The sequence below is a fragment of the Rhodofomes roseus genome, assembly GCF_022264815.1.
Source record: "Rhodofomes roseus strain CIRM-BRFM 1785 chromosome Unknown C8Q71scaffold_1, whole genome shotgun sequence".
NCBI classification, from domain to species: Eukaryota; Fungi; Basidiomycota; class Agaricomycetes; order Polyporales; family Fomitopsidaceae; genus Rhodofomes; species Rhodofomes roseus.
In genome coordinates, this window is record NW_025952957.1 from 1,139,546 (window position 1) to 1,166,068 (window position 26,523).

Sequence of the window (26,523 nt, forward strand, 5' to 3'; positions counted from 1 at the left end):
TCGAGACGCGTCTGTGGCTGCGCCCAGTCGATCCTCTGGCAAGACGATGGTCTGCATACTATGGGGATTTGATAGGCTCATCACCTTGTGTTATGTATTCCTGTAACGGTCGTGTGCATATCAACTACTATACAACTGCTAGGTGGTCCTGTATGCTAGTACACAGTACATGCGCTCAGTACTCGAGCGACCTCTCAATGATGTGCGTCAAGTGTTCTCTGCCATCCGCGCCCGCGATATCGCCGATGCCCGGCGCCAAGTCGAGCACTCTCCTCTGCGGGATCGTCCCCTCCACCAGACTCGGCACGTCGTTCTTCGTGTACCCCACCGCCTTCAGGCCGCGAGGCACGCCGAGGTTGTCCAGGAACCGCGCGATCGCCTCGTACAGGTGCGCGCCGATATCGGCGTCGGGGATCGCGGAGATGCTCGGGTCTGCTGGGGTGGTGTTCAGGAAGACGGCGAGCGCCTCGCGATGTCGCGAGGGAGAGGAGGGCGCGGTGAATTGGAAGACGGCGGGTGCGGTGAGGGCGACGCTGACGCCGTGGGGGATGATCGGGTGGTCGACGTTGTACCCAGCGTGCTTGTACTTCGGGCCCGCCTTGTTCAGTCCAGAGATCTGCATGGCATCCGTTAGGCATGAACGTCTGCAGGGAGAACGCGTTCAAGCTTACCGGATAGCTGATACCATGGCACAAGTGCACACCAGCGTTACCGAAACCGATGCCGGCAAACGAAGCAGCGAGTGCCATCTGACGCATGGCTTCGAAGTCGTTCAGGTCCTTGGAGATCCTCGGCAGCCACTTCACGGTCGTCTGTAGCGCCCACATCGAGAAGATGTCTGCGACAGGGTTGCTACCCTGGTATGCGGGGCGAAGGTTGGGGTTCTTGGGTCGTGGCATACGTTCAGTGTAGCTGGAACGTTCTTGTCAATGTCACTGTCGCTTCACTACAAAGCTGCACACATACGGAATTGCCGTATAGCTCTCCAAGCTATGGAAGAGAACGTCCAACCCAGAGCTGATGTGCAACTCTCTTGAACATGACCGCGTGTTGATAGTGTCAACGATACCGAGCATGGGTTTCATCGCACGGTTGGCGATACCAGTCTTGAACGACATGGAAGTGATGTCTAGGATAGCTGTCCCTGTCGTCTCCGAGCCAGTCCCCGCGGTGGTTGGCACTGGGACGCAGAGTAAGGTACATAGCCGCACACATTGTGCGTGCTCGAGCCAAACGCACCTGCGATGAGTGGCCGGAGGGTCTGCGTGATTGGCAGTCCTTTTCCGACGGGAGCATTGATGAAGTCAAACAGGTCAGCGTCCTTATACACGGTGAACCTTGGGATGCCAGTCAGCATATGACATGACCCGTGTACTGACAATGACAGCGTACAGGTTGGCGGCCTTCGCAGTGTCCATGACGCTTCCACCTCCGACTCTTTGGACGTAGGCATGAGAGAGGGGCTCGTTACAATATGCAGTGTCTGGTCACTCACGCAAGGAAATGACTGCAATCCTGTTCCCGCGACCAAGCGATGGCATCACGCCAGCTTGCCTCGGTCGGTTCTGCTACGACCCGGTCATAGACGACAAAAGGCAAATCGTCCTGCTGCTCCAATGACGCGATCGCCTGAAATGTACTGTCAACCAGGGAGCTATGCTCAGCCCATGCCGGCGCTCACCATCTTCATGGGCGGCAGCTTCGACACGATGGGGTCCGTAAAGACGGCAACCTACGGCGTTGCCAAGTGAGCGGTGAGCGATGGCCGCTCTGCGTGACGTATATACCTTTCGCGCGTTCAGGTTCTTCAAGTCCATCCCAACCTCCCGCGTCACTCCCTCGCCGAACCGCAAGTTAGATGCTGCGACCTACAGCGCCCTCATGAGTCTCCGGTACGTGCACAGCCTTCAGTGCCCACTCGCCTCGAAGGCATACTCCTTCTCGATCGGAGGGGCGTCCACCGGCGTCGCGAACTTCCTCATCTGGTTCAAGGCCTGCAAGGGGTTGTGCGCGCCTCCACCGCGGCAACCATGGCACGGACATGCGCTGTGCTGTGCAGCATAGAGAAGCCTGTTGATGACACTCCTGGAGGCCGGACGGTGCGCCATGGTCGATGCTGAGCTGCTGGCGAGGAGAAGAGGGGCGGCGAGGACGACTTACCTCACTACTTATAAGACGGTGGGAGGGAGGAAGCCCGGACGGCGATGCACGCGCCCACGTGAGGGTCATGGGGCCCATCGCGCCGACCAGGCAGCATCTCCGTCGGGCTCTGGCAGTCGGCGGCTCCGAGTCGCTGCTGCGGCTCTGCCTGCCTCGACGACGTCGGGTTCATCAGTGGCCGGACTCATCGCACATACCTGCGCTCGTGGTCCGCATGGTCAACGTCGCTGCAGCATCCCACACACTGACAGCGATAGTGGGATGCACAGGTCCCAGGCTGATAACGTTCCATACGAGGTTATTACGTTGCGAAGGCTGAAACTAGGCAACAGCAGTACTGGGACGGTCTACCGCCGCAAACCTTCTGCCCCGACGCAGCTGCCCCTGTGTCCAGCGTGCTTCAGCACTCTTCGTCGACCCCAGTGCGGCTGCTAGCATCGTGATTGTCGGGATTGGCGAACGCTAGAAGAGTTGTGCCATCGCAAGGGGTCTGTGTTCCCACGCCTATACGACCAGCATCGGGCGCAGACTGAGATACACCGCGCGCGCGCCCTCTTCCCCTCGTGCGGTGCTCGGCCTAGGCAGCCAGTGCTCGACGTCCCCTCCTTCGTCCCCTCCCCCGCCGGGTCCCTTACTCACCCAGTCACTCCTTTGCTCGGTTGCTCGCCTACTCGCCTCGGTCATCATGCGGTCCTATGCTCTGTCACTCTGGCTTGTGCTCTCCGTCCCACTGTCTTATGCTGCTACCGTCCCTTTCACGAGGCAACGATATCCTGACGCGGGGGCACATCTGAGACGGAGGAGCGGAAGGTCGTCTTATTCGCGTCCGGTCGTAGATGCTGCCACAGACTCCGACGGCAGCGATGCAACGAGTCTCAAGTGAGTCTCAAGCTATTCTTACACGATTCGAACGCTGAAAGGATCCGCGCAGTACGGTTCACGATCTGCTGTATATTGCCAATGTGAGTGGTATGATTCATAAAGCATGCGAGCATGGTCCTGACGGTGTATAGGTCACTATTGCCGGCACAGGTGAGCTATAGATCCAAAGCGGTGCCCAGAGTTATATCCTCCTCTTTGCCACGCAATACGACTCGGTTTGCCGTGCAACTTCCCCTGCTATGCAATGCGACTTCGCCGTCCCGCTGTCGTACGCAACTCGTATGTCGCGACATGGTATCGTACATGACCGCGTACCCCCACCTCCACGCGAGCTTCTAGTTGCAGACTGAGCATGGCATCGTGTGTGTAACTTCGGACAGAGCCCTCTAACGGGATCTTGGGACACCAATAGCTCCGAAAGAGCGCAAGTACTGACCTGAATCTACAGTATACCCTCTCCAAATTGATACCGGTTCATCAGACCTTTGGGTCAAAGGCACTTCATTCCCTTTATCAAACACAACACACACGGTGAGTTAGCGTGCGTTGTTGGTCCAATGCTAGGATACTGACAAGCTTGTCCATAGTCGCAAGCATATAATATGACGGTAAGTATGGTTCATCATTGTCGCGTCCAGAGTTATAGTTGTGACACAGTACGGAATCGGCTGGGCATCTGGCAACGTTTCATACGCTACAGTAGAGTTCGCTGGGTAAGTAGTCATTCTGCTGACTATATGGCAACTACTCATCTGCGCAGTGTCGAGGTGCAAAACCAGGCGTTCATGGACGTCAAGGTCGCGAACAACCCTGCCCTCTCTTACGGAGCCGACGGGATCCTTGGTCTCGGCTTCGACTCCCTCTCCACGGTCGACGCGCTCATCAACAGGACGGGGGCCAGCACCGGCCGGACATTCCTCTACAACGCGTTCGCGAAGGACAAGTCCGAGCCCAACTTCATCTCCTTCACGCTTGAGGACACGGAGGACTCGTACGACAGCGTCCAGGGCTACTTCTCGATCGGCGAGTACAACCCGTCGTACACCGCCATCGAGAACAGCAGCGAGATCTCGACGTGGCCCGAATCCAGCCCGACGCGGTGGAGCGTCCTGCTGGACTACCTCCTGCTCAAGGACAGCGCCGTCATGCCGACGAGCGTCGTTTCCGGTGTGCCGTCTGGCAAGGCGGTGGTTGTCTTAGACAGCGGGACATCGTACTCGTGCGTCTGCTATCATTCATCTGTTGCTCTCCAGTAGCTCACTGCGATGCTGAGTAGGTATGTTCCGACTGCTATAGCTCAAGCGATCTACGGAGAGGTCTCGGATGCTTCCTTCGACGAGGATCTGGGTCAGTGGATCGTCCCTTGTGATGCCGAAGTCGATATTGCACTTCAATTCGGGTAGGCATCGACAGTCTAGCACCCAATGCGTCTGCTCACTCTATTCGATCCAACAGTGATACCGTGTTCCCTATTAGCCCTTTGGATATTACGCCTAAGGACTCGTCAAACGCGTCGCGTTGTGCTGGCACCATAATACCTGATGATGGCCTTGGCGGGACAGAGTTGTAAGTCCACCAGAGTTGGCAATGTCACATGTGTTGACTGACTCGCCATCGACACAGCGACTGGCTCATTGGGGACAACATTCTGCGCTCCGTCTACGCTGTCTACGACTTCGGTGATTATGACTCGGCCGGCAAGTTGGGCAACCCATATATCAAGCTCCTCCCCATTGTCGACGCCAGCCAAGCCTCGGTGGACTTTCACAAGACGCGCGGCGGCACTGCGCAAAATGTCACCTACAACTCCGCCAACGTCACCGGGGCCACCGCTTCCGGTGGCAGCACGAGCGTCGACCTCTCCGACAAGCTCGTCAACACTCTGAACACCGTCGGCAACTTCCTCCCCGCCGTCCTGGCGCTCATGGCACTCAATACGCTCCTGCTGCTCGGCCTCATTGGCGGAGGGATCTGGTGGATCTTGCGGAAACGCGGCCGCTCGCGCGCACGTCGCAACCCGGGTCGCTCGGAACCTATGCCCATGAACACGATGTCGACGGTGGGCCTGATGAACAGTCGGGACTCGCACTCGTACCAGCCTGTGTCCATGGCACTCACCGAGGACATGCCCTTCACCCCGCCGACACCCGCGTTCTCGCAACCAGGTTTCGACGGCGGGAACAACCGCTTGCGCGCGTCCACCGTGAGCGTGAGCCCGATCGAGCGACCGAAGTCAGTTGCATAGTGTGCGGATATCATTGCTTGGTGGGGACGGTATGTTCCTGTATTACTACCCTGCTGGGTATGGACTGCTTTGTGGGTAGTTTTTGCACGATACGCATCTAGGACGGTTGGTATGGACGGTCGTAGCTAGCGGTCTCCTTGCTTTTTGATATCACTGTGAATTAGTACCTAGCTCTAATTTTCAGAATTCGATCCTTCTCTCGAGACGTACTGCAGGGTCGAGATGCCGTCCAAAGCTTGAGATACAGTGAAGGTACAGGTAACGAGGCGCGCAATCACTCTAGAGGACTACCGCTTCGTCGAGCGAGATGACGCATTCCGCCGCACAGTCATGTCATACTCTACGAAGCTGTCCGTCGCCGCAAGACTCCGCTCTCCGCCCAAGGGATTCATCGCCAGGAAAGGCGTCGTCACCGTGTCCGTCGACGCGCGTGCCTCGCGCACGACGAGCTTCGCCTTCTGCCGTGTCCTCGACCAGTCCTCCTCCTTCGTATGACGCTCTTGCTCCGAGACCGCAGAAACCACCTTGTCGATCATAGCGACAACATCCTCCGCCATCCTGGTGGCATAGAAGCGCCTATCGTTGAGTGATACGAAGTTCCTCATCATAATACGATCGTCGTGGTGGCTGTGTTCTTTGTGGGGGTAGTACCACTGTGGGTCGATAAATCGAATTATTCGCAGGCAATGCCGCATATGGGCGAGGTCACCCGACAAGTAGGCAGTACGCGCGAGGTCGGAGAGGAAGAACATGGTAGTCTCGGCGGGCCTGCCAGAGGGCAGGTCCCTATGTGGTTGCTCGCCGCTCGCGTCAGCACCGCCGTCAGCGAAGTCGGCAGCGCGGTAGCCTGTGAAGACCTCGAACGTGTGCGCAGCAATCGCCCAGTTGCCGCTCCGTTGACAGCAACTGAGCACGTAGTTGAAGTGGTCGCGAGTTGGCTGCAGCCGATCGGGGCGGCCTTCGACAGCCCACTGCTTGAGGACCCATAGCAGTGTGTCTAGGGCCTGACTGGCCTCGCCGTCGTCGTTCGTCATCATGGCGAGCGCTGCATGGGCATTGAGGACAGCTTCGACGTGGCGCCAGTTGATGATAGACTTCTCCGTGGGCTCGAGGGACCCCGATACTTGCTGGAAGAAGTGGATGGTAAGACGATACTTCTGGGAGTTGTTGCAGAGTTTCAGCACTTCCTCGAAGGTGTGTGCTTCTAGCTGGACGATGGGCTCCTTCGGGGTCTCGCCAGGTTTGGCGAGGCCCAGGTAATCGCGTACGAGGTCGAAGGCGAAGATTTGGTCAGAGGGACTGCCATGGGATAGGGCAAAGAGCATCTCTCTGATGTGATAGCTGTCCACTCGTGCAGACGGGGTCCTCTCCACATACTTGAGTAGCTGCCGCCAGACAAGCTTCGCCCGGGCTGCGTTCTCCGCTCGAGCAGCGTCGGGAGTAGATGTACTGGTAGGTGACCGCGTGCAGACCGCCCGCAACATAGCACCGTGCACTGTTAGGTCAGGTGCCAGTGGTCCCTCTTCGTCCATGGCATTGAAGACATCGAACAACTGCTGGTACTGTCCGGCCGAGCTCAGAATGCGGAGATACCCCCTCGTGGGTGCAGTGCTGAGCTCTGAGCTTTTGGGGTCATCCTTCTTGATCTTGGTAGCATACTCCAGGTAGTTGTCGTGGAGCCTGTTGACTTGGTGTAGCAATTTGGTACGAGCATCCCAGTCCTTGACAGTCGTGAAGTGGCCGAGCATTGTGGTGTACGTCCTGAGATTGGGCACGAAACCACGGCGTTTCATCTGGGGATGTCTCAGGATACTGGGAGCTATCGTGACAGGATGAGGAACGTACGTCGTTGTAAAGCCGGAATCCTAGCTGATACCGTTCCGCGCACAACGATAGGCGTATAAGCGTATTCCAAACCGGTACATTCTGTGCATCGAGAGGCATATCTTGTAGGTGCTCGATAGCGCCATCCAGCTGCCCTGCCGCGACCATCCGCTCGAGCCGAAGCGACAACGTATAGGCATTCAATTGTGGCTGCTCCGCAGCCGTGCGCGCGCGCTTGGTCAAAGTCAACCGGTGGCCCCGTGTCTCTGGAGACTTCGGTCTGACATCCTCGTAGATGCTGGGAGAGAATGTCTTGCGCGACGAAGGTTCCGCCGCATCTAGTACCGGACGGCGTTTAGGTTTCGTACTGCTGGGTTTTGCGGTGGTTGTGAACAGGTGCGCGCCGGCTGAGGGGGCCTGAAGGAACGCTCTGAGGTTGGTGGAGGTGGCATGCACGGAGGGTGTAGCGCTGCGAAACATGTAGAGCAGCCGGCGGGGTCACCGATGGATGACTGGAGACTCGAGAGTCTGCGAGAGGCAAATCGCGGGCGCTCAGGTGATAGCCTTACGTAATCACATACCTCGGAGAGGTCGGCTCCTCTGCAACCACCAGGAGCACGAACAGTTACCACCGGCCAGCCATGGTCTCGCTTGCTCGCACGATACGCTCCATCCGCAGGGTCGGTCTGAAAGAATGGTGGCATCAGATGCAGTACATCGGCGACGCAAAGTCTGGACTGTTCATGGGCAAGGACCAGTGCGTATCGCTGTCAAGGCTGGAGCGGCAGCGACACAGGCTTAACCTCATCACGCAGGTTTGGGAACCGCTACTTTGAGAACTTGAACGCGGAGGAAGAAATTCCCGGTAAGCCCAGAAATTCTGTAAGGACGAGATATGTCCTAACGACGATTGCATAGGCCGTCACCGATGGGTTGACTTCGCGCAGGTATAGATTCCACATGTATATCACCGGTCTGCCTCGGTTCTTCTCACTATGACAATCAGCATGACTTCAATGCAACTCAAGTCCCTCCTGAATGGCACGCATGGCTGAGCCACATCCGTAAGGATCCTCCCCCGGAAGACCGCATCATGCAGAACCTCTCTCCCCCTTGGAAGGCTGTAAGCACTGCTTCTGTTTCCTCATCATCATCACTGACATCAACCCAAAGCCTCACTATGAGAACCTGACCGGTACGCGGGGCGCATACAAGTCTTACAACACGACGAAGCCCAAGTACGAGGCTTGGGAGCCGAAGGTCGCTCAGCGGGGTGCATAGAAATATCTGTACTTTCCATCCTGATATATTACTTGGATCTACTCCGTCGCCTGCCCGTTCTCCCCGCATAGCATATCCTCTACGACTTTCTCCGCAATTGCAAGACTTGACGTCAGCCCTGGACTCTCAATGCCAAGCAGGCTGATCATCGGTTTGCGGCTCCTCCCGGGGTCCATGTGTGGGCCTAGGAATGTGTGTGGATAGTGAGTATGGAACTCGAAATCCCTGAAACCGCCCTGTGGCCCGACCAACTTCGGTCTGACACCGCAATAGTCTGGCTGGAAGCCCTCTGGATTGATCTCGGGCAGGTATTGCTTCACCGCGTCGATCATCTGTCCCATCCGGCTCTCGTCAGGGATGAGACGACTCTGCCAGAAGTCGGGGTCGGCGTCATAGACGATGTCACCGTCGTCCTGGGAGGACGGTTGCAGCCAGTCTAGGTCGGGCCCGAACTTGATCTTCCCTTGCATGTCGAGGGTAAGGTGTGTGCCCAGCGATTGGAAGCCGTGTACGGTGCGTCCAGTGTCAGGACACGGGTATATGAGATGAGAGACGTTCTTGATACCCGGCCCCCGGTACGACGCGTACGAGCCTCGGCCATAGTACATGGGTATGCGGGACTCCTTGGGGAGCAGCGAGTTCAATATGAGATGTGCAGCGAGCCCTGAGCAGTTGATCACAGTTCGGGCGAGCATTGCGTCGCTGTCCCCTTCTCCCGTGACCGTCTGCACTACCCATCCGCTGTCTTTCAGACCGGTCCCCGAGCTCGCATCCGGCTTGTAAGGATCGACTCGGACCACGCGAGTCTGGTAGGCAACCTCTCCGCCCCCATCGGTGATGTTGGCCTCAAAGCTGTCCATGAGCTCGTGCGAGTCCACAATGCCCGTCTCGGGGCTCCAGAGCGCAGCGACGATGCTCTTGGATAAGTCGGGTTCGAGTTCGCGGGCCTGTTCGCCGTTGATGAGGTGCGTGGGTAGCGCTGGAGTCTGCGCGAGGGACGGGGGAGAGCGGCGGGGCCAGCCCATCTTGCCGGCTTTGTCATGGAGGCCCTCAATGTACGGCCGTTGATCGTCCCGGGCAACGACCAGTTTGCCGACCTTCTTATGCGGGACGTTGTGTTTTTGACAATACTCGTACATGAGGTGCCTCCCTCGGATGCATAGACGCGTCTTCAGTGAGTCTGCAGGGTAATATAGACCTGTTATGCACAATCGAGATATAGTTCGATTGATGCCTCGTTGTGTGTCGTGCAAGTGCTTACTCACCTGCATGAACAACCTCGGAGTTCCGAGAGCTAATAACACCTCTCAGTCGTGAACCACAGTTAACATACACGGATTTACGCACCTGATTTCCTCTCCAGCCCTGTCATGTCTCTCCACCAAAAACGTCGCCTTTGACGGAAATGACTGCACTAGTTGACGGGCAATGGCCAAGCCCACAACACCTGTAGACCAGATGAATGACAATCTCGGTATGTGAATCAACTTGAACTTGCCTCCTCCAACGACCAGGTAGTCTACCGCAAACTCGGGCTTCTACTAGAAGACAGCGATTAGCTAGCGGTACTCGGCAATACTGTAGACGAAGACGAGCCTTGTACGCATAACGTCCGTTGCTATTCAGGGCTGCAGCCAATCCTCTGACATTCATGGCCGGTACAACAGATACACTGTAAGATTAAAGGGTCGCTCCGACGAAGAGTGAGAACATGAACGCGTGCGGTGGAGAGTGCCGTCAGAGCGGGAGGAAGGCATGGGTCTCCGTCCCTGCTGAGCGGCCCGGGTGTGTCGCGGGTGATGCGACGGGCCGATCGCATCTCGATGAGCGATCTCGATCGTATACACCGTCATGGTCACCCATCTCAATTCGAAAATCAGCTTTCCTCCTACCTTGTATCTGCCACCGCCATCTCTTTTGAGGCTACTCAAGCCATTGCAGGCGTCGGAGGCCACACCATAAACTGATATGGAGGAACCGCATGTCCCCTTGCCCCAGCCGGCTCCGTTCGAGGAGAAACTAGCCGCATTCGACTCAGTGCCTCTCTTCATGAAATCACTACCTGAGGATGCCGTGGAGGACGCAACCGTAGCAGCACTGCAGAGCTTAGCATATGAGGGAACGCCAGACGGTACGTGTATGCAGTCAGACATCGCATTACATGCTGATGTCGACGTGTAGAGATCGCACAGAACTTCAAGGAGCAAGGCAATGACTACTTCAAAGGGAAACGCTACCGCGAGGCTCTTGGGTTTTACGCACAAGGGCTAGACACCAAGCCCACTGACCTTGCCCTTATAGAGGCGCTACTGTGTAATCGCGCCGCGTGCAACTTGGAATTGAGTGAGCACTCGTCTCCATATGCATGTGATGTTGATTGATCAGTTCCGTGTGATGCAGAGAATTATGGCTCGGTGCTACAAGACTGCTCCAAAGCTATCAATACGAATCCACACTCGTCAAAGGCGCACTATCGGTCGGCACTCGCCCTCGTGGCCCTCGAACGGTTCGACGAGGCCATCGACTGCTGCGACCGCTGCCTACAATTCGATGAGAAGAACAAGGACGTGAGAGCATTACGTCAAAGGGCCGAGGGCCAGAAGTTTGCCAAGGAGGAAAAAGAGAAGAAGAGGCAGGAGCGGATCCGCAAAGAGCAGGAACACAAACGACGGCTAGAAGCAGCTTTCAAGGTGAGCAATTACGAGAATGCTCGCAACCAATAGAGCCTGATTCAGGCCACCATAGGAACGGAACTTGATTGCCATCTCACCGCCGAACGGATCTTCCGGGAATCCCTACGCGCCGTCATTTGACCCAGAGGATCCGACCAACAGCACCCTCATTGTCCCCGTCTTCTTCCTATACCCTCAGTATGCGACATCCGACGTCATTTCTCATTTCGTCGAGGACACGCCATTATCTATCCATCTCGCGACGATGTTCCCGCCGGAAGCACCTGCGCCTGAGTGGGACAAGGATCATGAATACGTCGCCGACAAGTTGGTCGTATATGCAATGACACATAGGAAGCGCCTCTTGAAGGTCGGCAAGAAAATGACGTTGAGGGACGTGTTTGAGGCCTCAAAGGAAAAGAAGGGGCAGCCGAAGGATGGCCTTGAGTTGAAGGACGGATGCTTGACGTTCGTGGTATTGCCCAAGGGCGCGATAGAGACCAATTGGGTAGAGGAGTTCAAGAAGAGTAGGGATAGCAATTGAACAGATATAAACGCAACAAACCCCTTGACAGAATGGCTCCAAGGCGAAAAATCATATTGAGAAGTCGCGCAATAGTGCGGCACCAATTATGTGAACTACAGGATGCATCGGTCCGACGGTTCAAAGTCCTCTGCCACGAAGGGCGTCGAATGCACAAGTTCTGAAAGGTTAGGCGCCTAAACTGTTCGGGGTCCCGCGCTTGTTCACTCACGTGCGCCAACCTGCCAGCATCGACTGCACCACGAAAATCACCGCATCCAAGTCGACGACGGCGGTAGGCACGGTGAGTACACCATTCTCCTCGAATTGCTGCTGGAGAGGGTCTTGTGGATGGTGTCGAGGGCTGTGGATGTTGAAAAAGCGAAGAATTGCGGCGGAATGGGATGGATGGCTAGGCGGACGACTGGATGCTGACTCTGCGCGTATGCTTGTACAGGCCCCTCAAGCTTCAAGATGTCGATACAGCACAAGATCCTCCGCACGGCCAACGCCCCCACCACTCCTCCCGATGAGACCGAGATTAGCGTCGCGCAGGCGATAATTGACCTCGAGAACAACGTTCCCGAGCTCAAGTCTGAGCTGCGGCCCCTCCAGATCTCTGCCGCCCGTGAAGTCGACGTTCGCGGTGGCAAGAAGGCGATCGTTATCTTCGTCCCCGTTCCTCAGCTGAAGGCCTTCCACAAGGTCCAGCAAAGGTGCGTTCTATTCAAATAACGTAGCTTGTCGTATCTCACTTTGGCACCGACTATCTGCGTAGGCTGACCCGCGAGCTTGAGAAGAAGTTCTCAGACCGTCATGTCGTGTTTGTTGCCCAGCGCCGGATGCTGCGCAAGCCGACCCGTACTTCGCGCGTGCAGCAGAAGAGGCCTCGTAGCCGCACCCTCACGAACGTCCACGAGAAGATCCTCGAGGACCTCGTCTTCCCGACGGAGATCGTCGGCAAGCGGACGCGTGTCGCAGTCGACGGCTCAAAACTCCTCAAAGTGTACGCAGCGGTGGACCGGCTCCGTGCAGCGCGAATGCTGATCGATCTATATACAGGTTCCTTGACGCCAAGGACGCGACATCACTCGAGTACAAGCTCGACTCGTTCTCGTCTGTATACCGCCGCCTGACGGGCAAGGACGTCGTATTCGAGTTCCCGGTGCAGGCGCAGGAGTAGGGGTCTGTTGTGTCAGGTGGACGGTGTGGGAGTCTATGATGATATGCCGCCGCATTCCGAAAATGTATCCCATGCGCCCGCTGTTCTATGAGCATGTCCATTGATTTCATCTCCGCATTGTACTGCGCTGTATGGGGTGCCGTGTGCGCTGCGACCGGAGGCTGAGAGCGATCTTATCTCGGCTGCGACGCTAGGTCCGGCGCGCAAACGCGGGCACGTGCGCTCGCGTGGCCGTGTTCCTGTTGCTCCGTGTCCTAATTCGGACCGCCACCGCGATAGGCTGTCGTACTACGCTCTGGTCCGAGCGCTGAGCTGTAGTCTCTCTGCCATAATACCCGACCTTGCATTGCGTGCCCCGCCACCCCCGCCTCGCCCCCGCGGCCCTGCCCCTGCTTGCGACGGTTTCTTTCCCCCAGGAATGGCCTATGCACGCAACCCATACTCCAAGTCCAGATATGACCAGGGCATTGACGCGAAGATCGTTATTATGGGCAACACAGGTAAATTTGCCGTTCCCTCGCAGGCTGTTCGGCCGCGCTTCCATGGTCTCACGACGCTCCCGCCCCCCTAGGTGTTGGCAAGACCAGCCTGTTGCACAGATATACCCAGAACAAATTCGATCCTAAGAACACGACCTCTACGACGGGTGCATTTTTCGTGACGAAGAAGGTCTACGTGGATGGCATCAAGGTGCGACTGCAGTTGTGGGATACCGCAGGGCAGGAGAGGTTTCGGAGCATGGTACGTACGCAACATCGCTGTGCTGCTGGCCAGGCGGCCCTGATCTCGTCTCCAAGGCACCCATGTATTACCGGGGTGCAAACGCTGCACTCCTACTGTATGATATCACCAATGCCTCCAGCTTTGATGACGTGCGAGGATGGCTCGAAGGTGCGTAAAGACCATCTAGCATGTCCCTGGTCGCAAATCATCTGATGACGTTCCACACGCCAGAGCTCAAGAAGAATTGCGATCCTGACTTGATAATCTACATCGTCGGTGCAAAAGCCGACCTTCAACATAAACGGCAGGTCACCTCGGACCTCGCCCGTCTCTCCCTGCACACCTGGTTCCCTCCTCCCCGGCCACCCAGTCCACCACCTCCACCACCATCATCAACCTTCTCGTACATTCGACCCCGCTTCACATCATTCCCTAGCATGCGCTCCGCCTCTGCGGTGCCGCAGGCGAAACAGCCACTACCATCGCCTCCGGAGCTCGAGGACACTAACCCGCGGGCGACTGCCATGAAACGGTCTCATACTACTGCGGTGACCCGGCCTCGCGCCAAAAGTGGTAGCCTTCTGAGTTTCCCTAGCGTGGATCCTAGCAAGGATGGCGCGATCCGGTCCCCCGCTTCACGGCTTGAGACACAATTCGGCTACCGGACCGCAGGCTGGAGTCAAGTAGCGGACGGGAGCAGCAACAGTATGGACGAGGAAGAGGACGAGACAGATGAAGCTAGCGAGCAAGAGTGGGGCCTGGACAAGGGAATGGAACTGTTCGAAGTCTCTGCCAAGGATGACACTGGTCCGTGGTGCTCGCTGTCTCAGCCTTAACGGGAACGCTAACGCAATGTTGACAGGTATCCAAACACTCTTCGACTCCCTCATGGGCGCCATCATAGCCAGAAGGGATCGCATCGAAGAAGAAAACGAAGTTAAGAAGAGAGATAGCGTTTACCTCACCTGCCCTACAACACCGATGTGGGCAGCCCAGGCCGAGGCCGAGGAGGCGCGCGAGAAGGCGCAACAAACATCGGGAAGTTCGTGGAGCTGCTGCTCGACATAACGACCCTGCCTTCGCGTCGCCCTGGTCCTGCCCGTCCTGCCCTGGTCTTCCTGATATTGCTCCCCCTCCACACCTCGTCTACACCGGACGTCCGGAATGCTCATCTCCCATCCCTCTCCGCGACGATTTCTGCCGAATGTGCTCGCCTCCGCTTACGCGCCTATCCTCTCATGACCCCATGGATCTCACATGCCCTCACGTCTTCCCATCTCTGTTCGGGTGTCCTCTTCAACCTCATCACCGGTCAGATATCCTCATGTCGTATCTTATGTTATGGTCTCTTTGATTTATCCTCTTCAGATGCTCGTCATGTCGTAGCATACATCATACCTTGTAAATAGTGCCCGCACTCAGAGACGTTCAACAGTAGGACTCACTCTGTCTCTCCGTCCTCGTGTACGCTCTTGTATCGTAGTAGTCTCCAGTTATTTCCTGCTGTTCTTTCGCTCTCTACATCATAGCCTAGGTTATGGGCGTCTATACATGTCCTCTCTCAGTACGCCTGATCGGGCGATCTCACCTGCTGCAGTGAGCCATTCGCCGAGCGATCCTTAAACAGCCTGTGGTCGCCCCCTGTCGTTCTTCCGCTTTGTCTCACTCTACCTTCAACGAGCTCGCTGTTCGGTGTACTTGACTTCTGATCAGCCTGGCCATGGCTCTCATCCCGCCGAACCCAGCCGTTGATCTCGTAGAGGACGACGGGACGGTCTGCACAAAGGAGCATTGCTTCCGATGCTTTGATGCGCTCTTCTGTGCGCTGACCGGGCACAAGGCCGTCGCACCCAAGTTTCCAGACGAGAAATAGTATGTCGCGTCAGCGCGTAACCCTTTCGGTGCTCATCGTCCGCAGCCCGCTTTTTGTCACCTGGAACACCAGGTCGTCCCGCCCCGGCCGCCCGCCCAGGTTGCGAGGCTGCATCGGGACGTTTGAGGCGGTCCCTATACGGGAGGGCTTGGCTGAGTATGCCCTGATCAGTGCGTTCGAAGACCATCGATTCAGGAAGATAGAGGAGCGGGAGCTGGAGACCTTGGAATGCGGGTGAGCGAATATCTAGAGTTATGCCCTGCTAAGTGAAGGAGCTGATCTGCCTGTGCAGAGTCTCGCTCCTCACTGACTTTGAGGACGGTTCGTCGTACCTCGACTGGACGATTGGTGTGCACGGCATCCGCATCTCGTTCCCGCATCCTTCTCTACTCCCAGCCGGGGCTGAATCTCCCTCCGAGGCACCCTCTCCTTACGCATCGTCCACCTCTGTGCCCACTAGAAGCGCGCTGAAGCACAAGTTCTTCGCGACATACCTCCCACAGATCGCCCCGGAGCAAGGCTGGGACAAGATCGAGACAGTAGACAGTGCGATCCACAAGGCAGGTTGGAACGGTCGCATCACCGAGGATATCCGCCGCAGTGTGAAGCTGCGCCGATACCAGAGCCGGAAGTGCACCGCAAGCTGGGAGGAGTACGTCCAGTGGCGGACGGAGCACGGCGGTTCCATGTAATCACTCGTGGTTTTGCAGCATGGACTAGCACCTTCCTCACATATGTAAAGCATCACACATTGGAACTAGGAATCTCTGTACACTGTATGTATTATGAATGGTTGTACTAGCTACTCTTTTGGTTGCTCTCGTAGACTCGCATTCTAATTCGCTCCATCCTGCCGCCACGATAGTCCCCAAACTTCTCAGTGAACTTCTCCCAGACCTGACGCAGCTTCCAATCTGCGTGCCCACTCAACCTGTCAAATGCGGTCAAGATCCAGAAGAACGTCCGCGCGCTAGGACGCGTATCGTGCGGCAGCCTCATGAAAATGTCGAACAGCGCCTGCAGGTTCTCCATCCTCCACTGACTGGTCGCCCGCTGCGTCACAGGGCCGGCACGCCCATCGGTCTTGCCACCATGGCGAACGAACCCATAGAATATGGCCCGAAACGAGTGCATAGAGGGTGCTCTGTCCGTGCGCGAGGGATCGTCGTCCGAAAGGCTTTGACCCAAGGAGTGTAGCTGTTCGTTTACCGCCATCATCTCCCTGAAAACCTCGAGCGATCGAGTGAGGTCTCCGCGATACGCGTAGCACTGGATAAGAATGTTGTAGGTGACCGTGTCCGGCTTGATTGTCACGGGGACCTCCAGGCCCTCCATGTGCGCAAGCTGGCGAATTGCGGCTTGAATATCGTTTTGACCGACTTGGTCCTCGGGGACGAGGTTGTGCCGCACGATGCGATACAGCAGAGAGGCGACATCGAGGCGACCAGCACGACCGTAGGCCCATATACATGCATTGATGCCGTCCAACCCGAGCTCCATCCCTTGCTCGCGCATCTTCAACAAGATTGCACGGACACCATTGAGGTCGTTCGTTCGGGAGTAATACCTGACGAGGGAGAGATACGTGATGCGATCGGGCGGGATGCCTGACGCCTCGAAAACACCCCGGGCGTGACGCAGGATCGAGGGCTGGAAGGTGCGACCAGCTATGTTGAGGAGCGTATTATACGTGACGACATTCGGCTGCACGACTGGACGGCCATTGTCCTGTGGGTCTCGTACAGTCCGAACGCGGCTGGAAGTCGAGCCAGGGGCTTTCTGCTCGATCATATCACGGTACACGTCCAAGGACGCCTTGTAGTCCTGCGGGCGGCCTTTCCGCTGACCCTTGCCCGTACAGTCGATGAGCAAGGTCCATTCCCAGTGGTGGACATGACCCCCATTCTTGTGTAACATCGACAAGACTGAGAATAGTCGAAGGAAGAGTGTGCGTGTGCGTGGCTTGACTTTCGACAGGAGCCGTGCCAGTCGGTGCAAACGTGCGTAGTAACGTACGAGGCGTCGACCCTCTGGAAGAGGCATGGCCGATAGGTGTTGAAACGCTTCCCAGGCCTTCTCCACCTCCCTCGTCGTGTCCATGACATTCTCCAATTCCTCTCTGCTTGCCTCTTGGGCGGGTTTGAGTGGAGATGCCATATCCATGGTCGATTCTGTTGACGACGAGTCGTGTGGTAGGCTCTCTGATACAATGGCAGCGATCGCAGCAGACAGTGGGCCGTGGTCGGTCGCCGTCTTGCTCTCGCGTACACCCATTGGCATCGGATATGGCAAGTATGTCTGGTATCCGTTTGAGGCAGCGAAGGGCCGGGGAGAGAAGTCGAGGCGAGGCATGCCACGGCGGTCAAAACTGCCAGGGTCAGGCAGGTCTGGCGACACCGAAGACAAAGGTCGGCGGGAAGACTCTGTGGGGGAAACAGCAAGGGAATCCTCTCCAAGGGATGGGTAGCGCCGTCGATCGCTACTCTCCGTCGTTTGGTGGGCCGCTGTTGAGACGCATCGGTGCCGCGACGAGAATGAAAAGCGCGACTTGTCATGACGGAGGCCCAGAGAGGACACTCTCAGCATCAATGGACTATGCAGTCATCCTGAGTGAAGTTCAGTGACTGGGCACACCTAGACCATTACGAGATCGACCGTGAACGTACCGCGATGCGATGAGCAACTACGACGAACTCCAAGGTGCCCACCACCTGGTCACCGTCAGACGTGGTCCTGACACGAATCTAGAGGGCGAAGCCGAGCGGACGGTGTGGCGAGGTGTGTTGCGCTGTCGCTGTACACGATGGGCGGAGGAACAGGAAAATTCGGTTAGACGCCGTCTCACACTTCCGGCATAACGCGGGCCAATCGCGGCGGGGGCGGGCCTCAGTCACAGTCAGGCCGCTGCCAGCAATTGCGAGTACTCGTCTCTCTCACATCTTGCTGCTTCAGTCGGATATAAGTCATCCCGTAAAGTGCGGCATCTGCAAGGCATGGCATAGCATAGGGCGTGTAATGCGAGTGGGTAGAGCTAATGAACAGAGAGTACATGATAACGTAGTAAATCACGCCCGGGCCTTGAGCGTTCCCAAGAACGCGGCCTTTTCCTCGAATGTCTGGAAGGCACCGTGCTGTACGAACCAAGTGAGCCACGGAGTACCTCATGCAAGGCTGAGCATGACTTACACCGAACTTGGACGAAGTGTCGATGAACTTGAGCTGCACCTTCTCCAGGTCCCGACGAGAGGTGTGCACCATGAGCGACTTGCGGATGGTGATCACACGCTTCTTGGTACCCGGGATGGAGCCCTTGAGCATGAGGTAGTCGTTCTTGACGATACCGTAGTGAGGGAAGCCGCCCATGGGCGTGATAGGCTTCTTGGTGATATCGTGCTCAGTCGACGCGTTGCCCTCGTCGTCGCCACGGCCAATCCTGTAGATCTTCTTGTTGAGCTCCGTACGATGATGGTAGCCGTCTGCATTACATGATCAGCCGAGTATCCCGACGAGGAGCTCCATATATACGCACTTTGACCGGCACGGGCAACGGAGAACATGACCTTGGACGGGTGCCATGCACCAATACAAGCGACCTTCCGGAGACCCTTGTGTGTCTTGCGGGGCAGTTTCTTGGTGCCCCACCTGTGGGTAACACCCTCGAAACCGTGACCCTTCGTCACCGCAATGACATCCACGACCTCGTCCTGCTCGAACACGCTGCCGACCTCGATCGTCTTCTCGAAGAGACCGCGCGCGAACTCGGCCTTGTCCGTAACGGAGCCGCCGTTGACCTGAATCTCCATAAGGTGCGCCTTCTTCTGACTGAGACCGGTCTTGCGAATCTGCGTGTGGGCGAGGACACGGACGACGGTGCAGTACTTGCGGATGCGCTCGAGCTCGCGCTCAATTGACTTGCCATCGTTCTCAGCAGCCTTCTTCGCGTAGCGCGTAAATGCCTTCTTCTTCGAACGATACCAGTTCTTGTAGAAGCGACGCTTGAGCTCGTCGGAAAGGTGAGAAGCCCAAACAGTTGTAAGAGTGCGGAGACCACGGGGAGTCTCGACGTAGCCAACAACACCAACAACGACCATCGGGGGCGTCTCCACGATGGTAACTGCCTCCACGACCTCCCTCTTGTGCATCTCTGGGAAAATAAGATGAGCACTCAATTATGCCCCGTGGGACCTATAACTTACTGGAGCCAGGACGGTCAAGGTCACGAACAATGTGGGTCATGCCCGCCTTGTAGCCCAGGACGGCAGTCAAGTGCACGGGCTTCTTCGGGTCATCCTAGATTGCGTAGAGACTCAATAAGCTTGATGTGCGGTCTTGTAACAATCTACACACCTTAGGGAAAGCCTTGACCTTTCCGCGGTGGCGTGCGGCCCGCTTGCGGGGGAGGAATCCAAGGGAACCGTGGCGGGGAGCTTCGTACTATCGGGACTGGTTAGGAAGAGCGTAAGGTTGGCCATAACGCCAATTTACACACCTTACGGTGACTGGAAGCGAGCGAACATCAATATCCCGCATTCGACCAACCGTCGGATAGGCATACTCACCTCATTTTGAGGCCTTGAGGTCGTTGCGGGCGTGCGCCTATGCCGGTGCAGGTACTCTGCCCAAATCTCGCGGGGCTTGGGTGGCTGACGAGAACTATGCAGTTCATCCATATGCAGCCGTAAACTTCCCAGGACCCCGAAAGGGGCTGTTACAGTGCCCTTTCCAAAAACGCGTGGAGTCACAGGTGTGACTCCCGAGACAAGTGACCGGGCGGGCGCTCGTCTGGGGCGCCCAACCACTACTTAGCCACAGCTTGCTGGCTCAAGCAGCTGTCCTCGTCTCGCGACGCCTTCCTCTGTGATTCTTCTCGTGGCGTAGACTATGGACGACATGGCCGTAGTGGGCGCTCCCGATGATGCTGGCCCTTCACGTCCTGCAGTCAAGCGGACTTACGGACGCCGCAGAGACCCTGCGCCCGACACGAGTATAGTCGACTCCACTATTCCTACAAGTGCATCATCACGGGCGAGTTCCAATGAGCCGCCCTCTCTCGAACCAAGTCACGAATATCCGCCGACATCTGACGGTCTCGACGCGTCCGCCTCCTCCCCGGCTTCATTTGGCGATGCTGATGCCAGCAACGAAGACAATGACGGTACCGACGCGCTCTCGTCGCGGTATGAGTTCGATTGGAAGAAGAGACTTAGAGAACTGGACGAGGATCATGAACCCGTGCATAAGACGGTGAAAGACGCGTCTGGTGAGCGCGCTTTGGACAGCGAAGTCGCTTCGTCACCGCAGCCATCTTCGCCTACGGGCGATGCACAGCGGACGGAGACGCGGGGCATTGGGGGCTCTTCCAACGCCATACCGAACAAAATCGGTGGTCGTGATGATTCCCCAGTGGCGTCACGTTCACCCTCACCGGTCGTCCGTCGGCGCCAGCCTAACAGGAAGTCGCTCATGCCCGCGGCAGACTCTGGCAGTGAGTCCAGCGACGCTCTTGACAGAAGCCCCCTTCGTGCTGTGTTCAGCCGATTGCCTTCTCCCTCCGCATTGCCCGCGCCCCCTACAGCCAAGGCTAAAGGGAAGCAGAGGGCAGTGGCGAAAGAGTCGGACGCGGAATATGCGAGTGACGACGATGGTAGCGGCCACACGAAGCGGCGGAGGCGATCTGAAGGAAAGGGCAAGCAGAAGCGAGTCAAGGCAAGTAATCCCGACGGACGAATGCTGAATGTGACTGACCATGTGCCACAGCCTCCTACGAGAAAGGAGCAAGAGGAGACACAGAAAGCGACAGCGCGTATGATGGCCGAGCGAGACGCGACGCTTCCTAGAGTGCAAACACAGCAATATGGTCTGAAACACTTCTTAGAGCAGATGCAGTAAGTCAAACTGCTCCATGGCAGCTTCGTTCGTTGATAGTCACCTCCACGCATAGGAAGCACGCAGTGCCCGCTCCGAAGGAAGTCAAACCTGTGGAGATTCCGGCTTCAGATCCCATACAGCAATTCTCTTCCTCTCCTTCATCGCGCATACCCACAGAGCACTCTCAAGTGCCATCGCGTGCTCGTTCAGTGTCACTGAAGCCGTTCGCTCGGACACCGTCTCCAGTGGTAGGCGCGTCCTTCGAACCCAATGGTCTTCTTGGGCACACTGCTGTCGACGGCGACAGGAGCAGTGACTCCAGCGAAGACGAGGAGATGCCTGACGTTGGTTCTCTGATTTACGAAGAGGCAAAGAAGAGGGGAGAGCGAGAGAAGTTGCTGCAGCTTGCTGAGCTCAAGAGGCGTGCCCTGGAACAGCAGAAACGTCTTACTGTCGCTGATGATGACGACGACGACGGGCTCGAGATAGTCCATGAAGACATGCAGGCTGTCGCCCGGGACGAAGCACAGGCGAGGAGGGCAGACGCCGCACACGGTGTGAGGCGATCTATCGGGAGGAACGCCCAGCTGGCTTTGGCAGGCGTACCGCGCCGCAAGAGTGGTGTGGCAGGCCCACCGACGCTTGCCGCCGCTGCTGCACCAAATTTCCAGAGGAGGAAGACACATGACGGCGCGGACGGACAGTTGACGGCCGACCAGCTGAATCGCGTGCTTCGGCAGAGGGCGGAAGAGCAGAAAGCCGCGGAGATCAGACAGAAGGAAGAGCAGTGGAAGAAGGCGGGTGGAAGATTGAAGACGAGGCCAGCGGACGCTGCACCAAGTGACTTCAAAAGCGCGGTCGCCGAATTCGTACAGAAGCGTCTCGCCGAGGCACAAATTGGCGATGAAATTAACGGGGAGTACGAGTATGAAGACGAAGAGGATCCTGACTACCAACCTGCGGGTGATAATGACCAGGTCGCGAGCGGCGAGGAGGCCAACTCTGACGCGGAGAACCAGCAAGTTCTCCCAAGTCTGACCGAACTGGTACATGGGTCCGACAACGACGACGAGAATGTGGCTCCAGCACCGCGTGGGCGTAGAGCACATCCTCGCCGTGCGTTGGTCGCTCTTGATTCCGATGACGAAGAGGGCCAGCCCTCAGATCCGCTAGGTAGGGTCCTTGTTGCGGACAGTTCGTTTGCATTCCCCGGGCCGCAGCACCCTCCACAAAGCTTGTTGCGCCGTCGCGCCTCCACATCGTCGCTAGAGTACTACACAGAGAACGGCACTGACAAGGAGAACGACGTGTCTCTGATGTACGACAGGGGCGAAGACAAGGAGAACACAGTGGTCGCAAGCCAGTCATCCGGATTCAGCAGGGCAGGCAGCTTCTTCAGCCAGTCGCAGGGTCGACCACTCCTGCTCGACGATGACCTACCCATGGAGAGCACGCCACAAGATGGGCGTCGTGCACCGTTCCAAGAGCTGCCGACCGGAGACGACGACGAGAATCCGTTCTCCTTCTCTAGCGACTTGCGCAGCCCTGCTCGCCGTCTGACGTTCTCTCCGGGCCCGCCTTTGCCACCCGTGCAATCCGACGAGAACGCACCTGTTCAGGTCAACCCCACGAGTCCCCCAGCGATCCGTCCCGTCTCGTTGAAGGGCGGGCTCGCAGATCTGTTCGAGTCTCAGGCCTCGAACAAAGCAACGTCGCTTGTAGTGGCACCTAGGGTCATACAAGACGGTGGCCTGTCCGACTTCTTCTCGCAGCAATCGGTGAGTGGATTCTCATCATTATGCCATTTACTTACTCATACGTCCTCCAGGCACTTGATGGGCCTGCGCAGATCAAAGGCGCAAGGACTTCACAGGACCTTGCTTTGACGGCGGATGTTACGCTGCAGCCCGCACTCGATATCAATCAAACACTGCGCCGTAAGGCTGATGATATCTTCGAGAAGGAGCAGGAGATCATCGCCGAAGGTGCCAATAAGGAGACAAGTCCGGAGAAGAAAAGGATGTATGTGAATGAGCATGGGTATGTGCAGCCCTTCTTTGATATTACTTCCGGCGAGCTGATTTAGCTTCCAGTTTTCTCACTCAGACTCGTCCAATGTGGACTCCGGCGCGGAGCCAGCTCTTCTCTCCATCGCAACTGGCGAAGAGAACCCCGATATTGGTGCCAGACGTCTTCTCGCCTCGCCCAGCGACACGGCACCCGCTAGCAACAATCGACGCACTCATGACGAACAACGACGATGACGACGACGATTTCGACGCCCAGCCGCGTACGCGCTTGAAGCGTCGCAAAATTTCGCCGGAGAAGAGCGTCCCATCTGGTAGCCGCGGCGGCAGTGTCTCACCTAGCCCTAGCCCACACAAGTTGAGGGACGCTTTTGCCATCATGAGGCAGGCGTCGGTGCATCCGAAGAAAGCGCTTGCACTCATGGGGCAGAAAGGGAAGAAGTCAGAATTCATTGAAGGCGAGGCGGAGGAATCAGACGACGATGACCGGCGAGGGTTCGGCCTGCGCAAGCGTGACGACGAGGAAGAGGAGGACGACGAGACGCAGGATCAGACTCTCCAGGAGTTGGTGGATGACCAGGAGATGGACGAGACTGTGCTCGCTGAGGATGCCGTGTTGGAAAAACATCGGTCAGTACAATCTATTTACCTCACATTGCCGATCTTACTCACGTGGCTGCAGGGAACATCTCGAACAGGACGACCAGGATAACGAAAAGCTTCACCAGGATGCTATCCAGGGTAAACTGAGGTTGACTCGTCGCAATCGCGGCGTCGGCTTCGAAGATGATGATTCGGATGACGATGACGACGAGGCTGCTCGAGCTCGACGGAGGCTGCAACGCCAGAAGAGGAAGATTGACGGTGACACACTTGATGATCTAGGTGATTACAGCTCTGGGTTGTATGAGACTTTGTCTAACGTTGCATACAGCCAAGAACCCGGAGACTGCGCCCTTCGCGCTTGCATACCAGGATCACATGGTAGAGGACGAAGATTTCGTACACGAGGAGCACAACGACGATACCTTGGTCGGTTCACAAGGCATGGACGTCGACGGGAGCGGTGAAGGGGAGGAAGGGGAAGAGCAAGAAGTTATCTCTGCTGTGAAGCTGAGGGAGCAGCTTCGGGCCGCAGCGCGTCAGAAAGAGGTAAAGACCCTATGTACTTCGCTGCGGCGAGGAATACTAACACATTTGTTCTCAGCACGTTCAAAGCCTCAATCCTCATGACGTCTCTTGGGTTGATAATGATGAGCACGAAGAGGAGAATGCCCTTCTCGTCAAGGAGTGGTCCGGGACGTCGAAGAAGGTTTCTCTCCGCAAGGACGGCGACTGGGACCCTAGCATGCAGGCGAGTGCCAGTCGTGTGCGATTCTGCAGTCTTCCTTATCTCTTCTCACGTGGACAGCCAAAGACCGATCTCGAGAATGAGCGCGACCGCGTTCGCATGGAGAAGTGGGCCAAAACGGAGACGCGTGTATACGGCACCGGACGCACGACTGCCTCTGTCTCTGTGACCGGAGGTGGCAAGAAGAGAGGAGGTATTGCTTCGCGCGGCTCAGGGCGCATGGCAGCCCATGGCCCGAAGCAAACGAACAAGGTGGCGAAGACCCCGAGTATACTGTCAACGATGTCGACGAGCAGACGCGAGAAGTTCCAGGACTGAGTGAATGCGCGTCGTCATACTATGTACCGGTTTGGAGAACTTTGGACCCATCGTTATGCGCTGAGTATGTCGTACGTTCACCCTGTATCCACATGTTATCCTTGAATATGTCATCTGTAATGTAGTGTAAAGCATAGTCTATGTTGATGATTGCAATCCCATGGAGTTCATGTTCATGCTTGTGTACAAACTTTCGCCTGGTTTCAGCAACTCCGACAGCGTAGAGTCCCGAAAGAACGGATTGAAGGTATTCTACGTCCGGGTATAAAGGCGCCATGGGGCACCGCGTACAAGACGACCGTATTAGTGATTCTGCTTTCCGCGCATCCTACCCAAGCGCATGAAAGAGAGGTCGCGAGAGGATCGAATGGGTGGGATAGAGTATGTGAAGGCAGCCTGACGGGTACGGCTGACACTAGCCCGCTTCCGAGTTTTGTCTTGGTTGATCTGCACTCATGAGCTCGATACTCAGCGTTGGTATGTACGCCTCACATAACTGCACTGACCTTGTGTCTCAGCATGATGAGCTTTGCCATGCATACTGGCGGCCCCACCTCACGGAACGGGGCGCCTGAAAAAGAACAGTGGGCACGAGAGCATGGCACAGAGGGATTACGACATACGGTACGCCACCAGAGCAATGCCAGCCTCGTGTGCATCCAACAAGTCATCTCCCGACGTTATTGATGTCCATAGCGATGGGAAAAGGACACAGCACAACACAAGAGAGCCGAAGAGAGAGAGGAAGAACATGAATAGCATGATGCGCTGCGAGCGACGGCCTGAACGGCTTTCAGTGGCCCAGGAACGAAGGCTATAGTCGCATTGAGCGTGCCCGGAGAGGTCAAGGGAGCGGGACCGAGAGGGCAAGTTGGTTGCGCAGGACGCGGTTATATACGACCAGTCTCTAGGCCAGCTCGCTTCACTCCGTCCAGAAGCGCCTCTGCCGCCCGAACCCACGCGCTCCCATTCGCTGCCGTCTGTCGCCATCATCACCCCAGGGAAGATAAAATTCGCGTTTCAGATCATGTTCTCAGTTCTGGCCATTTCATATCTGTCGTTCAACATCGCATTCTCCGAGGCCACGTACATATAGTGAGCTGTGTCCGTAGGACATGAACAGCTGTCTGTCGCAAACCACTCCAAGGTACGATGGAGAAGTGCACTCTGGTCCAAAAGGCACGCAGTGGTCGATGTCTTGCTACAGGAGTGCCCGTGTCCCCAATTGACAATGCACTCGCATGACGGCTACCGGGGTCGCGTTGGAGAAGTCGAACGAGGCATGGAGGTCGCTCTACGCTGTAGTGTCGCCGCACGGCCCGCACCAGGGGCGGTTCACAACGAGCTCTTCTTGCTCTCGACCAGTGCACGAACTGCCGTTAGTGAAATTTTGGACACGTTAAAGCGCTGAATCCCCCTGGCCGGGGATTGAAGATTGCACTGGTAAACGTTGAGCGAAAGGAAGACCTGGAAAGTAACTATGAATGGAAGCAATTCAAATAGCATACCTCGTCCGTACATTGGACAAACTGTGCACAAGCACCCCTAGCAGGGCCCGCGTATTTATTGACCGATAGAACAGGCTATCCACTG

The 26,523-nt window shown here is 56.8% G+C and overlaps 12 protein-coding genes across 12 annotated transcripts; 6 read left to right on the plus strand and 6 right to left on the minus strand.

The window, feature by feature from the left end:
- Positions 1 to 67: 67 nt before the first annotated feature.
- On the minus strand, positions 68 to 2,150 carry C8Q71DRAFT_730355 (alcohol dehydrogenase). Its single transcript, XM_047922091.1, has 9 exons — positions 1,923 to 2,150; positions 1,788 to 1,868; positions 1,682 to 1,732; positions 1,496 to 1,629; positions 1,393 to 1,437; positions 1,240 to 1,337; positions 967 to 1,180; positions 672 to 912; positions 68 to 616 (listed from the first exon to the last, which is right to left on the minus strand). Exons 1-9 carry the CDS (start codon positions 2,106 to 2,108, stop codon positions 176 to 178), a joined length of 1,491 nt encoding a protein of 496 aa, XP_047784676.1. The 5' UTR covers positions 2,109 to 2,150; the 3' UTR covers positions 68 to 175.
- A 512-nt stretch (positions 2,151 to 2,662) lies between these two features.
- Positions 2,663 to 5,431, plus strand: C8Q71DRAFT_17061 (aspartic peptidase domain-containing protein). Its single transcript, XM_047916739.1, has 10 exons — positions 2,663 to 3,039; positions 3,092 to 3,122; positions 3,174 to 3,192; positions 3,491 to 3,573; positions 3,630 to 3,650; positions 3,700 to 3,755; positions 3,803 to 4,261; positions 4,319 to 4,441; positions 4,498 to 4,608; positions 4,666 to 5,431. Exons 1-10 carry the CDS (start codon positions 2,846 to 2,848, stop codon positions 5,285 to 5,287), a joined length of 1,719 nt encoding a protein of 572 aa, XP_047784677.1. The 5' UTR covers positions 2,663 to 2,845; the 3' UTR covers positions 5,288 to 5,431.
- Positions 5,432 to 5,574: 143 nt separating this feature from the next.
- On the minus strand, positions 5,575 to 7,591 carry C8Q71DRAFT_852391 (uncharacterized protein; the record flags this gene model as incomplete). Its single annotated transcript, XM_047926827.1, has 2 exons — positions 5,575 to 7,080; positions 7,133 to 7,591. The coding sequence occupies 2 exons, from the start codon at positions 7,589 to 7,591 to the stop codon at positions 5,575 to 5,577; spliced, it is 1,965 nt and encodes a 654-aa protein (XP_047784678.1).
- Positions 7,592 to 7,701: 110 nt separating this feature from the next.
- Positions 7,702 to 8,411, plus strand: C8Q71DRAFT_17197 (NDUFA12-domain-containing protein). The gene is made up of 5 exons (XM_047916746.1): positions 7,702 to 7,868; positions 7,927 to 7,976; positions 8,030 to 8,058; positions 8,118 to 8,234; positions 8,285 to 8,411. Exons 1-5 carry the CDS (start codon positions 7,753 to 7,755, stop codon positions 8,390 to 8,392), a joined length of 420 nt encoding a protein of 139 aa, XP_047784679.1. The 5' UTR covers positions 7,702 to 7,752; the 3' UTR covers positions 8,393 to 8,411.
- C8Q71DRAFT_17212 (NAD dehydrogenase) lies at positions 8,291 to 10,164 on the minus strand. Its single transcript, XM_047916747.1, has 5 exons — positions 9,989 to 10,164; positions 9,891 to 9,930; positions 9,740 to 9,839; positions 9,658 to 9,686; positions 8,291 to 9,590 (listed from the first exon to the last, which is right to left on the minus strand). Exons 1-5 carry the CDS (start codon positions 10,043 to 10,045, stop codon positions 8,431 to 8,433), a joined length of 1,386 nt encoding a protein of 461 aa, XP_047784680.1. The 5' UTR covers positions 10,046 to 10,164; the 3' UTR covers positions 8,291 to 8,430.
- Positions 10,165 to 10,272: 108 nt separating this feature from the next.
- Positions 10,273 to 12,897, plus strand: C8Q71DRAFT_800664 (40S ribosomal protein S7). Its single transcript, XM_047925941.1, has 8 exons — positions 10,273 to 10,523; positions 10,574 to 10,735; positions 10,793 to 11,082; positions 11,138 to 11,591; positions 11,897 to 11,959; positions 12,045 to 12,303; positions 12,366 to 12,593; positions 12,650 to 12,897. The coding sequence occupies exons 1-8, from the start codon at positions 10,361 to 10,363 to the stop codon at positions 12,768 to 12,770; spliced, it is 1,740 nt and encodes a 579-aa protein (XP_047784681.1). The 5' UTR covers positions 10,273 to 10,360; the 3' UTR covers positions 12,771 to 12,897.
- Positions 12,898 to 13,030: 133 nt separating this feature from the next.
- C8Q71DRAFT_17275 (P-loop containing nucleoside triphosphate hydrolase protein) lies at positions 13,031 to 14,779 on the plus strand. Its single transcript, XM_047916752.1, has 5 exons — positions 13,031 to 13,270; positions 13,342 to 13,511; positions 13,568 to 13,661; positions 13,725 to 14,300; positions 14,356 to 14,779. Exons 1-5 carry the CDS (start codon positions 13,189 to 13,191, stop codon positions 14,559 to 14,561), a joined length of 1,128 nt encoding a protein of 375 aa, XP_047784682.1. The 5' UTR covers positions 13,031 to 13,188; the 3' UTR covers positions 14,562 to 14,779.
- A 279-nt stretch (positions 14,780 to 15,058) lies between these two features.
- On the plus strand, positions 15,059 to 16,111 carry C8Q71DRAFT_17267 (AMMECR1 domain-containing protein). The gene is made up of 3 exons (XM_047916751.1): positions 15,059 to 15,365; positions 15,412 to 15,600; positions 15,659 to 16,111. The coding sequence occupies exons 1-3, from the start codon at positions 15,214 to 15,216 to the stop codon at positions 16,056 to 16,058; spliced, it is 741 nt and encodes a 246-aa protein (XP_047784683.1). The 5' UTR covers positions 15,059 to 15,213; the 3' UTR covers positions 16,059 to 16,111.
- Positions 16,112 to 18,183, minus strand: C8Q71DRAFT_17283 (uncharacterized protein). The gene is made up of 2 exons (XM_047916753.1): positions 18,033 to 18,183; positions 16,112 to 17,972 (listed from the first exon to the last, which is right to left on the minus strand). Exon 2 carries the CDS (start codon positions 17,950 to 17,952, stop codon positions 16,165 to 16,167), a length of 1,788 nt encoding a protein of 595 aa, XP_047784684.1. The 5' UTR covers positions 17,953 to 17,972; positions 18,033 to 18,183; the 3' UTR covers positions 16,112 to 16,164.
- Positions 18,184 to 18,332: 149 nt separating this feature from the next.
- C8Q71DRAFT_730374 (60S ribosomal protein L3) lies at positions 18,333 to 20,121 on the minus strand. The gene is made up of 7 exons (XM_047922092.1): positions 19,926 to 20,121; positions 19,856 to 19,865; positions 19,714 to 19,800; positions 19,563 to 19,656; positions 18,896 to 19,510; positions 18,553 to 18,842; positions 18,333 to 18,497 (listed from the first exon to the last, which is right to left on the minus strand). The coding sequence occupies exons 1-7, from the start codon at positions 20,030 to 20,032 to the stop codon at positions 18,432 to 18,434; spliced, it is 1,269 nt and encodes a 422-aa protein (XP_047784685.1). The 5' UTR covers positions 20,033 to 20,121; the 3' UTR covers positions 18,333 to 18,431.
- Positions 20,122 to 20,162: 41 nt separating this feature from the next.
- On the plus strand, positions 20,163 to 24,930 carry C8Q71DRAFT_825959 (MRC1-like domain-containing protein; the record flags this gene model as incomplete). The annotated part of the gene is made up of 9 exons (XM_047926290.1): positions 20,163 to 21,072; positions 21,124 to 21,251; positions 21,308 to 23,012; positions 23,063 to 23,274; positions 23,328 to 23,891; positions 23,944 to 24,146; positions 24,196 to 24,413; positions 24,469 to 24,630; positions 24,679 to 24,930. The coding sequence occupies exons 1-9, from the start codon at positions 20,248 to 20,250 to the stop codon at positions 24,928 to 24,930; spliced, it is 4,269 nt and encodes a 1,422-aa protein (XP_047784686.1). The 5' UTR covers positions 20,163 to 20,247.
- A 219-nt stretch (positions 24,931 to 25,149) lies between these two features.
- On the minus strand, positions 25,150 to 26,042 carry C8Q71DRAFT_17327 (uncharacterized protein). Its single transcript, XM_047916756.1, has 3 exons — positions 25,554 to 26,042; positions 25,437 to 25,501; positions 25,150 to 25,377 (listed from the first exon to the last, which is right to left on the minus strand). Exons 1-3 carry the CDS (start codon positions 25,921 to 25,923, stop codon positions 25,234 to 25,236), a joined length of 579 nt encoding a protein of 192 aa, XP_047784687.1. The 5' UTR covers positions 25,924 to 26,042; the 3' UTR covers positions 25,150 to 25,233.
- Positions 26,043 to 26,523: the final 481 nt, after the last annotated feature.